General features: G+C 41.1%; 1 protein-coding gene across 5 annotated transcripts in view; it reads right to left on the reverse strand.

Moving 5' to 3' along the window:
- Positions 1-19078, reverse strand: part of TOPAZ1 (testis and ovary specific PAZ domain containing 1) — a 106521-nt gene that overhangs the window by 12810 nt on the left and 74633 nt on the right. For all 5 annotated transcript variants that reach the window (XM_039527231.1, XM_039527234.1, XM_039527233.1 and 2 more), the window contains 5 exons: positions 13377-13477; positions 11481-11646; positions 10318-10482; positions 5520-5723; positions 2210-2393 (listed from right to left, as the gene is read on the reverse strand). In XM_039527231.1, the coding sequence (XP_039383165.1) occupies positions 2210-2393; positions 5520-5723; positions 10318-10482; positions 11481-11646; positions 13377-13477 (820 nt within the window). The remainder of the gene's footprint in view (positions 1-2209; positions 2394-5519; positions 5724-10317; positions 10483-11480; positions 11647-13376; positions 13478-19078) is intronic.

The raw sequence follows: 19078 nt of genomic DNA on the forward strand, positions 1-19078 counted from the left end.
TGATGAGCCAATTGTCCAGGTAGGGGAACACCTGAATCCCCTGCTTGCGCAGGAAGGCTGCCACGACTGCCATGCACTTTGTGAAAACCCCTCGGGCTGCTGACAGGCCGAAAGGCAGCACTGTGAACTGAAGATGGGTGTTGCCCACGACGAATCTGAGGTAACATTGGGGGATTATGGCAATATGAAAATACGCGTCCTTCAAGTCGAGGGCAGCATACCAGTCCCCTGTATCCATGGAGCGAATGATAGAGGATAGGGAGACTATGTGGAAATTGAGCTTCTTTACAAACTTGTTCAGACGCCACAAGTCCAGAATAGGTCTGAGGCCCCCCTTTCGCTTTCGGTATTAGGAAATAACGGGAGTAGAAACCCCTGCCCCTGAGTTCCTGAGGAACTTCCTCCACTGCCCCGCTGCGAAGAGGGACTGCGCTTCCTGAGTTAGAAGTTGCTCGTGAGAAGGGTCCCTGAACAGGGACAGGGAGGGGGGTTGGTGGGGTGGGAGGAAGGAGAATTGGATAGAATATCCCCTCTCTACCGTGCGAAGCACCCAACTGTCCGATGTGATTCGGGACCAGGCACGATAGAAGGGGGACAGACGTGACCCAAAGGTAGGGCTGGGAGGATCCAGGGTTCTGACCGGTAGCTCGTCCCCGACCGTAACATCAAATTGGGGGCCTAGGCCCCGATGATGGTCTTGTCTGACCGAAGGGCTGATGTTGGTGCCTCCTTCTGCCATTCCTGCCGCGCCTGCACCCGGGCGGTTCTGAGGCTGGTAAGGACGTGGGGCCGGTTGCGGTCTGAACTTCCTGCCCTGTGTTATTGGGGTGTGCAAGCCCAGGGAGCGAAGGGTAGCCCTTGGGTCCTTCAGGCTATGCAATCGCTTGTCCGTTTTCTCGGAGAAGAGCATGGTTCCCTCAAAGGGGAGGTCCTGGATGGTCTGTTGGACCTCATGAGGAAGGCCTGAGACCGCAAGGCTGCCTCCATCAGGAGCACTTTGAGTCTCTGCTCTCTGTCTTTAAGAGTCCTGGGACGGAAGCCCCTGCAGATACTGCACCGGTCTCTTTGGTGGCTCACTTCGAGGCACCTTAAGCAGCAAGAGTGCGGGTCACTCTTCGGCATAAACTTCTGGAAGTCCCTGCAGAGTTTAAACCCTGGGGACCCGAGCATGCCCCAGCAGGGCGACGAATACGTTGGGGATAGCCCAACAACTATCAACTATGTACAACTAATTCTAATCTAAAACTAAACTATATAAACTGACAACAGGACACTGCTAAACTTGCTGTAAGAGCGAGCGAGATTCCAGCTAGCCGTCACCGGCGGTAAGAAGGAACTGAGGGGGTGGAGGGTCGGCAGGCCCCTATATAGAGCGCCATGGAAGCGCTACTCCAGGGGGCGCCAAGGCCAACCCTACGGACGCTGCTAGGGGAAAATCTTCTGGGCTGGCGTGCACGCGGTGCGCACACACCTGCTTGGAATGGACATGAACAATCACTCGAAGAACGCTCTGGCACCAGCACACACAATGCACACATACCTAGTATAATTGACATACACAATTACTTGAAAAAGAAACAAAGATTACTTCAAGATTACTGGCCTTGGGAACAAAGTGATGGTCTAAGTTAGCAAGAGTGGCAGTGGAGTCAGAGACAGAGGGGACAACTTTAGTTTTAACTAAGGAAGCAGAAGAATTGAGGAGAGTATATAATCTGTTTACAAGGGTTCTCCAAAGCTGTAACCAATGAAACATTCCACACAGAGGCGGCCAAGGACAGAGGGTTGGGATATTCCATAATAGAACAGACAAGGTGTTTCTTTGCAGAGTGTTAGTATGTTTTCTAATTCAAGCATACCTTTCTATATGCTTAACTAGAGGACAATATTTTATACAATAACATACCACACAATCCTATTCTTTTTGATAATATGGTGCATTGTTACTATGTTGGACATGTTGAGGGATATCTGGTCTCCCTACTTGAATCTGAAATAATTATTTTTGTTTTGTTTTTCTAAAGTTCTTGATGTACATATTTACTGCCCCCTGTAACCAGAATAAAAAAAAATGTTAATTTTTTCAAAAAGGATTTTTTCCCAAGCACAACAGTGAATTAAATGAATGAGCAAACTTTTTCTCTTCCAGATATTATACCATACACTGAGAAACAGACATAAGAAAAGTACTAAAAATTGACCAACTAACCTTTTCAGTACTACCTGAAGTGTCTGATTGGTGGCACCCGGACTCTGAATATTACTAGCATTTGAAACTAGGAATATTTCAATGGCCAACAACATCTCAATCTCAGACATGTAAGAAGGAATCAGTAAAAGTTTGCGGTATAAATTTCCCTCTAGCGGTGGGTAGCAACCCATTGATAAAGCACCTGACATTGGAAGCATAAAAGCAAAAGTTAGGTTGTTAACATTGAACTACCACCTATTTTGAATGTGTGTGTATAGCTTGAGATGTGGGGAAAAGTTAAAAAAAACCAACCCTAAGTATCTGAACAGACTTTTTTGTCTACAGTGATGGTCACCATAGGTGCTGACTCCATGGGTGCTCTGAGGCTGGAGCAACCACAGGGAAAAATTAATGGGTGCTCTGCACCACTGGCAGCCAAGCTCCCCTAACCCCCCCCCCACCTCCTCCTCCTCCCCTGAGCGTGCCGCATCCCCACTCCTTCGCCTACCTCCCAGCAATTCCCACTGTTTGGCAGCATTAGCACTCTCCGGGAGGGAGGGGAAGGAGCGGTAACGTGGCACACTCAGGGAAGGAGGCGGGGAAGAGGTGAGGCCGGGATTTGGGGAAGGGGTTGGAATGGGGGCAGGGCTGAGGGCAGTGTGCGGGGAGGATCGAGCACCCATAAGAAAGAGGGGAAGTCCGCGTCTATGATGGTCACTGAGGTCTTTACTTTTTCAAGGCACTCAACTTTGAAGAAAGTAATTTCACACAGGAGTTTAGTTCATTTTCTTCCCCAACACTGGTTTGTAATGCAAAATCCTGACCCCATTTGCACTCAGTATACTTACCTATAAATAAATTATGTCTGTGGAATTAATCTGCTTTCTCCCAAAATACATGGATTCAGCATTTGTCACAGAATTCATCACATACACAGCATTTTGTTTTGTTTCCCTGCTCTATGCAGATCAATTTGCAGTTGCCTCCTGCTTACTTGCTTCCTCACAAAGAGGATTTAATTGGATTACAGTGCACATTCCCTTCACTTTTTTGTAGAGCCAGGCAAATGGAAGATCAGATACTCGTGGGGGAATTTTGTGCCACTGCGCAATGCAGAATTTTTCAGAAATTAAAGTGTTTTGTGCAGATGGGCTGTAGTGCTGCCCCTAGGGGCCACTGAACCTGGCATAGCCCAGCTCAAACACAGAAGACACTGTGGGGAGGAGGAGAGAGTAGAGAGTTCCTAACAGATTCAGTTCCCCACACGCCCTGAGGGAAGGAGACAGCAGCGTGCAGGAAACGCCACACAAACTGGGGTCTGAGAATCAGGCTGTTTTTCCCTCTGGATCCATGGGCTTTGGGGTGTGGGTGTCTGGGCTGGGGGGGAATGGCTGGGCTATGAGAGGGAGAGGTGCAGGTGTTTCTGTGTGTACCTGTATTGTTACAGACATACTTGCTGACAGGTATTTTGACAGGTAAATTACCAAAATAATTGAAACTGGCATGAATATGTAGTGTTATTTTGACAAATTTGCAGAATTTTGAAATGGTGTGCAGAATTTTGAAATTTTTGGTGCAGAATTTTTATTTTTTTGACATAGAATTCCCGCAGGAGTAATCAGAGAGCTAGAACCTAGATTTCAGCTAGCGAGTGGGGAGAGGCAGAAGTGCGGCATGGTAAGCTGGGCTGCTTGAAGAACACAGCAGCTAAGGACTGGAGTGATGAGATGCTGAAACCAGCTACAACTTTCCTGCTACCATGGGGGAAGGAGGTTCTGAGCCTAAGAACACAAGAACAGCTATACTGGGTCAGACCATACGTCCATCTAGCCCAGTATCCTGTCTTCCGACTGGCCAATGTCTGGTGCCCCAGAGGGAATGAACAGAACAGGTAATCACCAAATGATCCATCCTCTGTTGCTCATTCCCAGCTTCTGGAAAACAGAGGCTAGGGACACCATCCCGGCTAATAGCCACTGATGGACCTATCCGCCAAGAATTTATTTAGTTCTTTTTTGAACCCTTTTATGGTCTTGGCCTTCACAACATCCTCTGGCAAAGAGTTTGACAGGTTAACTGTACATTGTGACTAGATAGTAATGTGGCAGCAGAGTGGAGTGGGCTGCCTGAGGGCCTAATAAAAAAACCACATCTGCTAAACAATCGCTGTAGAAAATTAACCAATTTTACACCAATAAGTATTTTCAGCTGAGCCATAATGTGTGTCAGAAGCTGGGACTGAAGGATATTTCACAAAGACATATAAATTAATAGTGCAGTGCTATTTAGGGGTTTGTAGCCAGTTGGAATTTGGTCCCATTGTGCCATGGAGTACAGGGTGCCCTTGTCCACAACGTTTACCAACTGATATTTAATTGTAATTTTAAAATAAAGGTGTATTATGTGTTAGAGCAGAAAATAAGAAAATGGGATGTTACAATCTCCTTGTAATATGTTGTTTTTAGTGTTACATTTATGAAAATTATAGGGGGTCAAAGTTAAAGTTGGGTGCTGAGGCATAATTTTCATGGGTGATAGAAATGAAGAGGGAATATGAGGCATAAGTAAAATGGATGCATCCTGTAAATGTTAATTTTCAGAGCTTTATATTTGTGATATTTTGTATTGAAATAGAATTATTTTATGAAAATATATTTTCAGGGTGTTAGGTAGACTCCACTGATTCACATTTTCAACTGTTAACTGTTTTCTATTTAAGTTTTTCTTCACAATAAAATAATGCTCAGCAATGAAGCAGACAGGATTATTTTCTTCTCTCCATCAAAGAAGTCTGAAGTCTCAAGGTTAGCTCCTGGCTCCTCTTCTACACCACTCCAACTTTATGAAGTAGGCAGGAAGCTATTCTATCTAACTGGTTAGTAATTCCCCAGGTAAAGGGGAATTCCCAGCTAAATGTGTGCTCCACACCACATCCTCTGCCCTTGGCATAGGTTTGTGGCTGGAGTACTGCTGTGCTCTGGTCATCCCTGAGTGTCAGCATGGCTCCCTAGGGGCAGTTTGTAGCCTGTGCCACTTAGAACTACCATGAGACTACTTTACGTTTTTCTCTGTGACTGTCCTGTACCTCAGAGCCACATTTGGGGACCTATACCCAGCCCAACACCAGGCACAGAAAAGATGTCTATGGGGTCTGGCCCTCAGTTTAGCGTGCTAAATGTCTAATATTACTTTTCTAATTGATTTACCACAAAAATGTATTTGATTTCCAGTCGTATTCTTACCCATTACTTCCCAAAATATTAAGTTCTTAGGAGTATAGCTTATTCAAGGATTATAAGCATAGAATAAGATTTCAAGGGAAACTTACTTTTGTAATGGATCCTGGCTTTAAGCCACAAACAGCTCCTTCCCAATGCTGTAATTAATCCTCTAATTAAAGTAAAATCAATGGGGATGTTCTTTGACAGCATAAAGTCTGTTACACAAGAAGAAATACCAAAGCCCTTGCTCTCAATACAGGCATCTAGAAGTTTGTTAAAAAGAAGGCTGTACTGGGAGACATCTAGAGTGTCTGAAATGAAAAGAATGTTAATTATTGAAATCAGTCAAAAGCAATCTTAATTGCTGGATCTTCCCAGTACTTCCTATAAACAGAGCAAAAGTTCAATCTCTTCAAACTTAAATCAGAGCAGTTGGTTTCAGGAAAAAAAGGTGCAATTTTGAGTTAAATGCTTTATGATAATGATGCACTTTCCTCCCTGTTGGAAGGTCTCTTTGCAAAGATCCCAATAACACACATTCTGTTTACATTGGTTTAAAAAAGTGTTAATAGATCAAGTGATAATTAATTAGTTTCAGTTTAAAATAATTTAATGCTGAAAGCAAAAAATAAAATAAAATAAAATAAAAAAGCCTTAAGATGACACTGAATTCTGATGGTGTATTGAAAACTGATTCCTAAATACCATGTTATGTTAACATGCATGGAAATAACACATTTCCATGCTGAGCAATAATGCTATCATTCACAACACTAACTGTCTTTTCAGAGCTATAAAATAATATTAAGGTCTGTAGAAAGGGTGTTTGAACCCTGTTAAGCAGTACAGGATCCCTAGATCAGTCTTATCCTTCAGAAGAGACTTGAAGTACTGGGGGCCCTCCATGGAGTTCAAGAAAGGGAGAAGCAACTGGCAGAAGGCTTTGAGCACAAGCAGTAATAGAGGAAGAACTCCCCACAACTTCCTATACCTTCCTGGCTTCAAATGAAGAAACCCCTGCTGTGCTTCTTGGACAGCATTAGGACCTGGTGGAAAGACTAGGGAAGGAATTATTCATCCAAAGGAGACTGCTCCTCTTCATTTCAGCCCAATATGCCTTGTTGGGCTCTTCAGCCTCCCAACCAGGGTGGATAAAAATCAATGATTTAAAGAAAAAAAAAAGTTTTTTTCCTTCAAAAAGCATTTTTATAAAAAAAAAAAATCCAATCTAAAGATATATCTTATCTTAATTAAAACTCTTTGAGATATAATGTATCATGGAATAGTGACTACAAATTCTAATTCTATAGTATCAGACAATATATTTGTGTAATATTTAAGAAAAGTTTTGTAAATGAGTTCCAACAGTTCATGGATTAGGGACCCAATCTTATGGGGTTCCAGGGGCTTCTGTATAGATCAGGGATAGGCAACCTATGGCACACGTGCCAAAGGCGGCACGCGAGCTGATTTTTAGTGGCACTCACACTGCCCGGGTCCTGGACACCGGTCCAGGGGCCTCTGCATTTTAATTTAATTTTAAATTAAGCTTCTTAAACATTTTAAAAACTTTATTTACTTTACATACAACAATAGTTTAGTTATATATTATAGACTTATAGAAAGAGACCGTCTAAAAACATTAAAATGTATTACTGGCACGCGAAACCTTAAATTAGAGAGAATAAATGAAGACTCGGCACACAACTTCTGAAAGGTTGCCGACCCCCGGTATAGATTATTTAGGTTAATCTTTCTATCTACCCAATGGGACTCAGTGCTCAGTCTAGAAGATATCATCAGAGATGCTTAGTTTTGCAGTTCTCAAACTGTGGATTTGTATCTTCAGAGATAACATGCTTGTTAACTGCAAAAATGTTTTAATTAAATAAATAAATAAAATATAGAGGTGAGAAATAAGAGACCTCAACCCTATTGTCCCTCTGCAAATTTGTGTACCCAGAGTCAATCTCTTACCTCTCTCTAAAAGTGCAAAGTTTCAAAAAGTTCAATGAATAGAAGATTGTTGGGGGCGGAATAGATCTGGACAAGGAGAAGTCTGGAGATAAACATGAGAAGGGAGGGACAGGCAGTAGAAACAAAAGTGAAACTGTTTGAGCAGCATATTCCAGAAGTCTTGAGGTCTTTCTGAGTATAGCCTTCATTGATACACTCAAGGGCAGGAATAGGGTCCAGAGTGACCTAGGCAAATTGGAAGACTGAGCCAAAAGAAATCTGATGAGGTTCAACAAGGACAAGTTCAGAGTCCTGCACTTAGGACGGAAGAATCCCAAGCACCGCTACAGGCTGGGGACCGACTGGTTAAGCAGCAGTTCTGCAGAAAAGGACATGGGGATTACAGTGGATGAGAAGCTGGATACGAGTCAGCAGTGTGTCCTTGTTGCCAAGAAAGCTAATGGCATACTGGGCTGCATTAGTAGGAGCATTGCCAGCAAATCGAGGGATGTGATGATCCCCCTCTATTCGGCACTGGTGAGGCCACATCTGGAGTATTGCATCCAGTTTTGGGCCCCCCACTACAGAAAGGAGGACGACAAATTGGAGAGAGTCCAGCAGAAGGCAACAAAAATGATCAGAGGGCTGGGGCACATGACTTAGAGGAGAGGCTGAGGGAACTGGGATTGTTTAGTCTGCAGAAGAGAAGAGTGAGGGTGGATTTGATAGCAGTCTTCAACTACCTGAAGGGACGTTCCAAAGAGGATGGAGCTCAGCTGTTCTCAGTGGTGGCAGATGACAGAACAGGGACCAATGGTCTCAAGTTGCAGTGTGGGAGGTCTAGGTTGGATATTAGGAAACATTATTTCAATAGGAGGGTGGAGAAGCACTGGAATGGGTTACCTAGGGAGGTGGTGGAATCTCCATCCTTAGAGGTTTTCAAGGCCTGGCTTGACAAAGCCCTGGCTGGGATGATTTAGTTGGGGTTGGTCCTGCTTTGAGCAGGGGGTTGGACTAGATGACCTCCTGAGGTCTCTTCCAACCCTAATCTTCTATGATTCTGGAAATACATGTTTGCTGATGATGTTTTAAAGAAAGTTACACCAGTGAACTGGTGGAAGTCACTTAAGCACTTGGATTCAGAGACTGTTGAAGTGATAATCTCACTTTTAACAGCAATAGCTTCTTCTGCCGGTGTAGAAAGAATATTTTCTTCCTTTGGAAGAATTCATTCCAAATTGAGAAAATGTTTCAGACCTGAAAAAGTAGGAAAGCTTGTTCCCCCCCCCCCCTCCGATTATGAACCAACAGGAAAATGAGGTGAACACGACCGAGTTAGCTGCAGAAGCCAATATTTTAAGTTTCTCGTGTTGACCTGGCTGACATAGTCAATTTAATTTTTGTTGTTTTTTAAAAAATATTTCATGTAACTATTTTAGTTAAAAACAATTTAAACAAAAACAAACCTAATCTTAAAAAAACTTGAATGTTGAACTAAATTCAAAAAATCATGCTTGTTTTGTTACAATACTGTATGTTTGCTATTGAAGAAAAAAATCCAGAATACATGACGTTGTTGTTTTAGTTAAATAAAACAATTTAAATATCTGTCTGGTGATGTTCTCCTCCTAATACAGCATGGCAAGAAAATCCTCTAAATATGAACGATTAACCTCTTGTATTGGAGATAGTTCACCTCCCAATGACTTCATAAATATCTGCTTCAATTACCTTTGGTAAATGAAATAACCAAACAATCATTCATTTTCAAAATAAATCACTTAAAAATTTATAGTGTGTACCTTCTAAAAATGAAACCTACATCTATCTCTGAGTTGTGAATAATATGTATTAAGGTTATAACTACCAATAAGAATACACTTTTATGTAGAAATCCATGATTAAATCGAGTCTTCCTGACTAGTGATTTAAATCAAATCCACCCTGCTCTCAACAATCATAGTTAGAATGGCCAGCCTAGGTGGTGAGGGTGTTGAAAGATCAGGTAAAGGTAGGAGACGTCATTCACCAGGTAACTGAATGGAGCTCAAAAAGCAGTAGGATAATTACAGGGAAGATGATGTAGGATTTCTTAAATCCTCTCTATCAGGGATAGAGAATAGGAGAAGACAGATAGGGGTGTAAGGAAGGGATTCTTCACTCCCTTCCTTACACCCCTTTACACTGCCTCCTACTGCTCCCCAGTACATGTGGGTGTGCTGAGAAATGAAGATTCCTTTCCTCACTGCCCCAACAATCACTAATAGGCTGTTCAGCTCCTTGGTGCATGCCATAGCTCTTTGAGGCTTGTAAATCTAAACAGGCGTGTCAGCTGAATAAGCTTTGATGTGATGAGGTGAAAGTGGGAGGGGGGCTGGGAAACGAACACCTTTCCCTAGATGCTATTCAAGGAGTAGTCGAGCAGTAGATCTTCATCCTCTACTTCGGGATCAGCTGGGTACAGGAAGGCCAAGGGAGCAGGATGACAGGGGAAGTGGGAAAGGGAGTTTTCAGGATGCAGTGGGTCTGGGAGAGCTGTAGGTGGTGATGATAGGATGGTTACTAATGTGATATCTATCCATCTTAGAATGTCCCTATTCCATCCCACTTAATAGACTGCCTAAAATCCTTACGAGATATACAGGAATGGTGCTCCATTTTCATGGACCTCAGGGAACTGGGACTGGTTAAGAATATGGGGGAAGTAGGGGATGGATACGGTAACCCAAATTGCAGTTATTTTTGTTTGGATTATAGATTTAAGTATAGTTATCTATATTATTTTTTGAATTGTCATGTTTCCCCTGAAGAAATAAGAATTCTGCACTGCTCTGCAACATATCTTAAAAAACTGAATCAGAAAATCAGATAAGATAGAAACCATGTTTAGTAGTACCAGATTCTCATCTTTTAATTTGTTGGCTCTTAACGCTAACTTTTCTTACTTACCACAACAATTTTCGAAACCTGGTAGATTCTGCAAAACTTCAAATGCTTGTCTATATAGATTCTTGGTCAAGTATTCACATGCAATTGCACACAGCAGGTTGTGTCGATTGAGGACATCCATTTTATCGCAGGGCCACAATGGTGTATTTATTATCCATTCTGACTCTGAAGTGAAGACAATAGAATTGTTTTGAACTAAAATTGTGAATAATAAATAATAGGCTATGAAACCCGTAGTGAATACTGACATGGAAGAGGAGTTTCAAAACTTCACAGAAAAATGCACAATTTAAATTATCAAGTTTTTGTTAAAAACAAATAACAGTTTCTCACAAAGTTGATTCTTAGAAGCTTTATTCCTTTAATCTAGGGTAAAAACACATTAAATTTCATGCTAATGAAATTGGATTTTTCAATAGCTTGCTTCTTTTAAAGAGTCATAACACTCTTCTATCAAGAATGATATGAAATACCAAATTTTGGATCCCCACTTTCTCTCTCTATTGCCTCACCACCTCCTTGTTCTTTTTGACTTCTGTGCATTCTCTTTTTTTTCAGGCCCAGGCCAGTATGCATGCCAAAAGTGCAATGATTACAGATTGTTTTATGGTAAAGTGTGAAGCAGGATACAATATTCCAATTTTAGTTTCATTACACACAGTTAGCACTGTGCTTCTGGACCAGAACATGTCACTAATGTGGCTCTTGAAAACTTTTGGTGCTAAACGTCAGTTGGTGTCCACTGGGTTAAAGGAGACAGTCTAACAGTCAAAGTACACCCCAAACAGACAGGTTATCTGTCTTTTTCCAATGCAATGGCATGGGTTTGGTTTTTTAATTAAAAAAACCCACGTATGGTAGTTTTTAACTGAGTTTAGTTTACTGTAAAAGATATTTCTGAAAATAATTCCCATTTTAATTAAGATTAAGCATAATATTTCTTATATTATCAAGAATAGTATTAGCATTTAAGGCAGGTCACATTTCCTTTTAGTGCTCTCAGTATTAGTGTATTTTCTATAATCTAATGTGTGGAACAGACTATAACCTTGAACTAAAATATTTCACAAAGAGAACGGTTTAAAAACGAGCAAGTTATGTTTTACTAGTATATTATATATGAGTTTAACTGCAAAACTTGATTCTAATAAAAATAACATTACCTCTCAATACCCATGTTGCTCCATCCAGACTTCCACTTTTAAGGAAGATTTCTGCAGCAGCATTAACAATTTGGCATCTTGAGGCTAACCTTTCTGGACCAATAAGTCCTTTCAAGCTTGTGAAATGAATCTGCAGTTCATGTAGTTTATCCAAAACCTTCCTTCCCTAAAGCAAGAAAAAAAAATAACAGAGGTGCAAATGGATGTAGCAAATACATAATATTAAATAATTAAAGCTAAGTGCAGCAATATTAGCCAACTGTTCAGACTCTAGGACCAGGTTTATATTAAAAATAAAATCAATTTTAATATGTATTAAATACACCTCTACCCCGATATAACGTGGTCCTTGGGAGACAAAAAAAATCTCACCGCGTTATAGGTGAGACCGCGTTATATCAAACTTGCTTTGGCCCCCCTGTTCCTTGTTCCCTGACCATCCAGAGACCCCTCCAGAGAGTTCCCCTCCAGAGACCCCTGTCCTAATTACCCCCAGGACTCACTGGTGGCGGGAAGTGGAGCGCCGCAGCTGGGAGCTGGCAGAGTAGAGCAGGCTGGGGCCGGGCCAGGCTGCTCTGCTTCCTGCTGCCGATGAGTGTGGGGAGGTTGGGGAAAGGATGCTCTCCACACTCACCTGCAGAGGGAAGCAGAGTGATGCAGCTCCAGCCCGCTCCACTTTCCTTGCCCCAGCTCCAGCCCCAGCTGTGTCACTGGGGTGGGGGGTCAGGGAAAGGTCCCACACTCACCTGCGGCGGGAAGTGGAGCTCCATGGCTGGGAGCTGGCAGAGTGGAGGGGGCTAGGGCCGGGCTGCTCCACTTCCGCCGCTGCCAGTGAGTGCGTGGGGGATCTCTTTCCCCAAGCCCCCTCCCCTGAACGACACGGTTGGGGCCAGGGTGAGGGAAGCGGAGCGGGCTGCTCCCGGCCCCCCACTAATCTCCCGGGCCACTCCGGGACTGCGGGGCCCCCAAAATTGCCCCCCCAGCTCCTGCCTCCTAGACCCTGGGGGAGCCCCTGACTGCCCCACAGACCCTCTGCCCCTTATCCAACCCCTCGGCCCCGGCCCAGCCCCCTTAGCACGCTGCCCAGAGCAGCGTGTCAGAGCTTTACCGCGTTGCATGTGAACCCATGTTAAATCGGGTCACGTTATATCGGTTTAGAAGTGCATGTATGTTTTAGTAAGTTTATATGCAATACATATTAATTTTAAAACACAGAACTTTTCTCATCTTTTCAAATTGTTTAATTGATAATCTTAGAGATAGTATGAATTGTGATTCTACTCTGAAAAGTGACTATGCAAAAAACATACCTCTTATTGACCGTATCTGTTACACTTCATGTAATTCAGTCATATTTGCTTACTTGATCCAACTAAAATAAGTTTTTACTGCTTTTTACTAAAGGTAGCACTACAAACTGGATTTTGTTCCTTTCTGTAGGTCAACAGAACTATTTACAAAGGTGTAGCAATTGCTTCTGTGCAAACCTGCTAAAGAGTTGAACTGCACAGTAGTCATTTCGGGCATAATTTGGCTTTCAAAATCTTTATTTATGGTGGTGATGTGCAAAGAGATAATTCAGCTTGATTCATGCATGCATGCTGAATTTGCAGAGTTTGAAGTTAGGAAAAAACGTGTTTTTATTTCTGCATATGTAATATGGGACACAGATGCAATAAGTGCAGAACCCATACGACAATTGTAGAGTCACTTTTTGAAGTCGAATGGCAACTAAGATCATCTTTCTGAAGGTGTATCTTTAAGTCAATTAAGTAGCATTGGCAACAAATATTTCTTTTTCAAATTAACCTTGTCAATTAGAGAAACCCCGGTGTTTAAAATTTAAACAGAATTGGCACAGTCTCCCCATCAAATTATTATAATCCAGTAAAATACCTTTGACCATTGCTGTACTGTGTGGTAAGAATACATTACACTGATCCCAATCCTTCCCAGGAAATTTCTGTCTGCTTCATTATGTTGTGGATTTTTGATAACTGGGGGGGCGGAAAAAAAGATTGATGACTGCTATTTTCCAAATCCTGGCATAGCTTACATTTAAAAAAAAAAGCCCTAAGTCTAAAGAAAATATATGTTCTGAAAAAAACTATTTCTCAAGTATAAGATAAATTTTTTGAACACATGGCACTGGGCACAAGTATTTCTTGTTATGTCTTAATACAAAAGTTAAGGTAATTAATCCATTAACATTTTTATTCAAAGTACATTGTTTTATTCCTTCACCCATGACAATAAGGGTACGTCCATACTACCCACCCAGATCGGCGGGTAGCAATCGACTTCTCGGAGTTCAATATATCGCGTCTCATCTAGACGTGATATATCGAACTCCGAACGCGCTCCCGTTGACTCCGGAACTCCACCACCGCGAATGGCGGTGGCGGAGTCGACGGGGGAGCCGCGGACGTCGATACCGCACTGTGAGGATGGGTAAGTAGTTCGAACTAAGATAGTTCGACTTCAGCTACGCTATTCGCGTAGCTGAAGTTGCGTACCTTAGTTCGACACCCCCCCCAGTGGAGACCAGGCCTAAGCTGCCTGAATAAGTGATGACAATACAGAACAAGTTTTTGTTTTTAAAATGAATTTTGTGACTCTAAAAGCTTACCAAAATGGCCTTACTGGGGAACGAAGTTCAGCTACAGAACTGGTATAGAATGGGTGTTAGTATGGCAAACTTCTCCATACTATGCTACCAATCTGCCTCAATTTCATTATGGATATAAGCCTGTAGGGCAGAAAAGGCAGTCCAGGCTCCAAGCATAACCAAGATTTGCTCTGTGCCAAAGCTCCCAACTGTAATAGTAATTTTGTGATATGAAACTGTGAATTTGGACTAAGACCACAATCATATAATTTGAGTCAAACAGCCATCAGATGGTAATTTTTGGTTAGTAACAGTCCAGGCTAGATTTGAACCAATAACCTAGAAAGGCAAAAGGCTTGCTGCTATTTCACTGTCAACATCCTGAGCTATCCAGTTTTCCAGAATTAAAGTTCTGATAGGAACAGTGCTATGAACAGGCAAGAGAACAGGTGAAGAGGATTAAGATACTGAACTGGAAGATATTTTTTAATAAGTAACTCTTACAAAGACTTTTAGCCCTTAAAGGATTAAACAATTCTGGAAATCCAAATATGAAGTTAAATTAATTGCTATGTAATCTTGTTAAACAATTGTGTGTACAGGCACAAAAAAATACATCTAGTAGAATTTTCAATTTTAAAAAGGAAGGATTTTCTTCAAATAACCCAGAATATTTAAATTACCATTAATGAATCCCTTGTGGTCAGGAATCAAATTTTTGACTTAATTTAACATTCACAAAAACAATATGGGAAACTGTTACCATGAAAAAAATAATTTAGTTGAGTAAAAAAATTTTTTTCAGCTAGTGAATTTTGAGATAAACTATTTTTTTTAAAAAAAATAAGACATGTTTAAGTTTCCAAACCAATACAAGAATGTTTGTGTAAACAACTTACAAATAAATATTTTAAGGATTTTTGCAAGGTTTTTACTTGCAAAGATCTGAGGTCAGAAATGTGTGCTTTAACTTGCTGCTGTTGATGACAAGCAAAAACAAAGGTTACACACCTGTAAAAGGAGTTCTTCAAGATGGACTCTGCATCTTCATACTCCTGGGATACTCCAACCAGTGCAGCCTGAACAGTAAACCTCTAGCTAGCAGTAGCTGTTGGATCACTCATGCACTTCCATCGCCTCCTCCCCTCAATGAATGAATGTTTCAGGGCAAAGGTATAAAGGGGTGTGGCACTCCAGCCACCTCAGTTTCTTCCCCTACGACAGGACTCTGAGGTAGTGGAGAAAATCCCATGAGTGTGAATACGCAGAGACCATTTTGAAGAACACTGGTTACAGGTAAGCAACCTTCATTTCTCCTTTGAATGTCCTTTGCATATTCCCACTTATGGGATAGATTAAAAAACAGTACTCTGATCCAGGATGGTGGGACCACAGAATTCTACTTGAACAAGGTCCGCAGAACTGCCTTGTCAAATTTTGCATCAGATCTAGGTTCCAAATCTAACAAGTGGTGTTTGGTAATGTTGCTGCTCTACATATCTCTATTAGAGGAATGTATCCAGAAAAAGCCACAGAAGCTACCTTCAATCTAGTACAGTGTGTTTTAATTCTCTGTGGAAGAGACAAACCCATCAATCTATAAGCTTCATAAATACATAATTAACCATCTTGAGAGTGTTTCTTTTTCAAACAACTTTACCTTTGTTTATTGCTTATGATAAAAGGAATTTTAGAGATTGTCTAAATTGTTTATTTCTGTCTAAATAAAAGGCCGAAGTCCTTTTAATATCTAGTATATATAATTTAGCTTCCCCATCCTGAGCATGAGGCTTGGGAAAGAATACTGGTAAAATTATAGACTGATTTATATGAAAATCCAAAACTATCTTTAGTAAAAACCTTGGGTGTGTATGAAAAATTATCTTTATGAAAAACAATAAATGGTGGATTAGCCAGTAAGGCATTTAATTCATTTATATGTTTTGCTGAAGTGATAGCTATTAAAAAAACATTCTCTTAATAGACAGGTGGAACAATGTATAGTTTTCCCAAAGGTTCAAAGGGAGGTTTCATCAGTTGTGAAAGCACTGTGTTCAAATCCCAAGATGGCATAGGGTGTCTTATTGAAGCATATACATTAGTAAGACCTACCAAGACTCTTATAGCTCTTTCACGGGTAAAAAATGATTTATTTTCCATAGCTGTATGTTGATATGGCTGAAAGGTAAATCTTCATAGAAGATAGTGAGAAACCCACTCTATAATACATATTCTAATATATAATTAATGGGTGCTGTATATAGCTCTATATCATATATGGAAATCCACAGTAAAAATCTTTTCCATTTATGACTATAAAATATTTTCATGTGGACTCTTTTCTTGAATTTATCAATACATTTTACACCTTTAACAAATAAGACTTTTCTATCAATCCCAGAGTTTTATTCCCCAGGCCGTTAGAGATACTGAAGATCTGGGACATAACACAAGAAGGGATGGTCTAACAAAACTGGTACAGTGGCAGATGTTCAATTAACCCTCTGGACAGGCAAATTAAGTCCAGGTATTACAGTTGTCTGGCACATGCTGATGCTATTAAAATTACTCTGGCTTTGTCTTATTTTGTTTATTACTCTTTAAATGAAGAAAAATGGGGAAACACGTAACTTAACCCTTGACCCCAATTTATTAGGAATGCATTCGACAGTGAGTCCCTGCTCTCAAACAAAATCCGATGCAAAAAAAAATCTATTATAGGATTCCCCCACAACCTGAAAAGGTATATTACCACTTTGTCCTTCCAAAGACCATGCTTGTATTTGAGCAGTCAACCTACTTAGATGACCTGTAAGGATATTTTGTTCCCCAGATACATGAATTGCTACTGGGTGAATGTCTTGTTATATATTGTAGGGAATGAGCCCTGCCTTGTTTGTTTAGATAATATAATGCTGTCATACTCTCTGTCACCACCCGCACTCCCCTGGTTTTTGACTTGAAGCAGAAATTACTTTAGAGCCACCATGATTGCTCTCAATTCTAAAATACTGACATGTTAATTCCTTTCCTTTAGTGACCAGTGAGCTCTGACTAATAGATTGTTGTTTAAATGGGCCTGCCATCCAAGAGTAGATGCACTGGAAGTAGGGGCAAGTCAAGCTAAGGCAGCTTATGTTGTCCTAATGATGTAAGTCTACATATTACAGTGTTCCTCCTGCTGCTGTAACTTGCCCACTCCGCCAACCTAGTAAATCCACTTTGACAAGAGACATAAGGCTTAGGACTACGTAGTTTGAGTGACACAATGTCTGTACAGACACTGTGTTGCTTGCATTGCCTGTTGGCACTGGCCGTGAAATTGACTTCTTGACAAGAATGCCAATTTCACTACTGGTAGGGTCTCTGTTTTGAAATTGGGTGGGGTGGGGGGGAGAGATAAGGGAGCGAGGGTGTTCCAGCTGTGCGCTCCAGCAGAGCTGACAGCTGGAGCCTCACTGCCTGGCACCGAGAGCCAGGTGTGGGCTTCTCACAGAGCTCCCAGCTGACGCCAGGACTCTCAGCTCCCTGCCCCACATGGAGCTCTCAGCCCCCACACATTAGCTATCAAGTTGGTGCAAATGTTTCTGGTGAGGACGTGCACCACAGACAGAAGGAGGGTAGTGGGGACATGAAAAAAATCACAGTAATTACTGTGGTGGCTGTAAGTCAACCTAAATAGGTCAACTGAATTGTGTAGTGTAGACATGGCTTAAGTACCACTGATGGCAGAAAGAGAAAGACTGAAAGGTATACTCTTCATTACATTTAGAGCACATGTCCACATCATCAGTGTTGTCAATACCTGCTATGGAATCACTAATTTGCGATGCTTGTTGTCTAAGCCTGGTTTGTAATTTCTCACTAGCCAGTGTTGGAGGTCAGTCATCCAAAGTATGGTATCACTGATGTGGTTGATGCTAAGAGACCCAGTGAACCAAGAAAAAAAGGAGTATTGACTGTTATGGAGACTTCAGAAGGAGATGTATAAACTATTTTATTTTCATAAAGCTTTCTTCTGGGAGAAAGGTTTTTTGCTGAAGTTGAGTCTAATAAGGCCCTATGAAAAGGAGCCTTTTAGGATTTAGGAATGATTTTCCCCAATTTATGCATAATCCCAGGTTTGCAAAAAGTAAACATATTTGTTCCACACATAAGACTTCTTACTTCAACAATGCTTTGATTAAGCAGTCATCTAAGTAAGGATAGACAAACTCCATTGCTTTAGATATGCTGCCACTACAGAAATATATTTCGTAAACATCCTCGGAGCTACGGATAAACCAAAGGGAAGAACCCTGTACTGAAAATGGTCCTCTCCTACCATAAAACACAGGTATTTTCAATTACATGGTTTTATTAAAATATAGGAATATGCATGTTTTAATCCAGAGCTGCAAATCAATCCTGAAGGGAAAGATAAAGGGATTCTAGAAATTAGAGGACATGCAGACACAAAACTTTGTATACAGGCATTTAATTTTCTGAGATCCAAAATGGGATGAAGGTGCCCATCTTTTTTTGGAATTAGAAAATAGCATAAATAAAAACTCTGCCCTTTGTGTTCAGAAGGCATGGTTTCTATCGCACCCAGCTGTAATAGAGACTGAATCTCTTTTCTGAGCAAATTGAGTTGAACTTGATCCCCAATCAAGGAGGGACGTGGTAGTTTGTTGGGAAGGAGAGTTACAAATTGTGTTGAATTCTCATTTGCAATAATTTCCAGAATTAATGTTATTAATTTCCACTGATGGTGAAAACAGAACAAATACTCCCCAAACAGAGAGGTAAAAGTCTCTAACAGGACTGACTTGTAGCTGGGTCCCTAGCCAAATGTGAAAACTTGCAGGAATTGCAGAAGATGAAGTCAAAAAATTCCTTTTATTATTACAAGGTTTAAACTCTCTCTTCTTCAATTGCTGATATTGACAAGAATAATATTGAGGGCTGGTAGTAATAATTCCTTCTTTGATGGGGTAAGGAATTGATG

Source organism: Mauremys reevesii, linkage group 2 (assembly GCF_016161935.1).
Source record: "Mauremys reevesii isolate NIE-2019 linkage group 2, ASM1616193v1, whole genome shotgun sequence".
Classification (NCBI taxonomy): domain Eukaryota; kingdom Metazoa; phylum Chordata; order Testudines; family Geoemydidae; genus Mauremys; species Mauremys reevesii.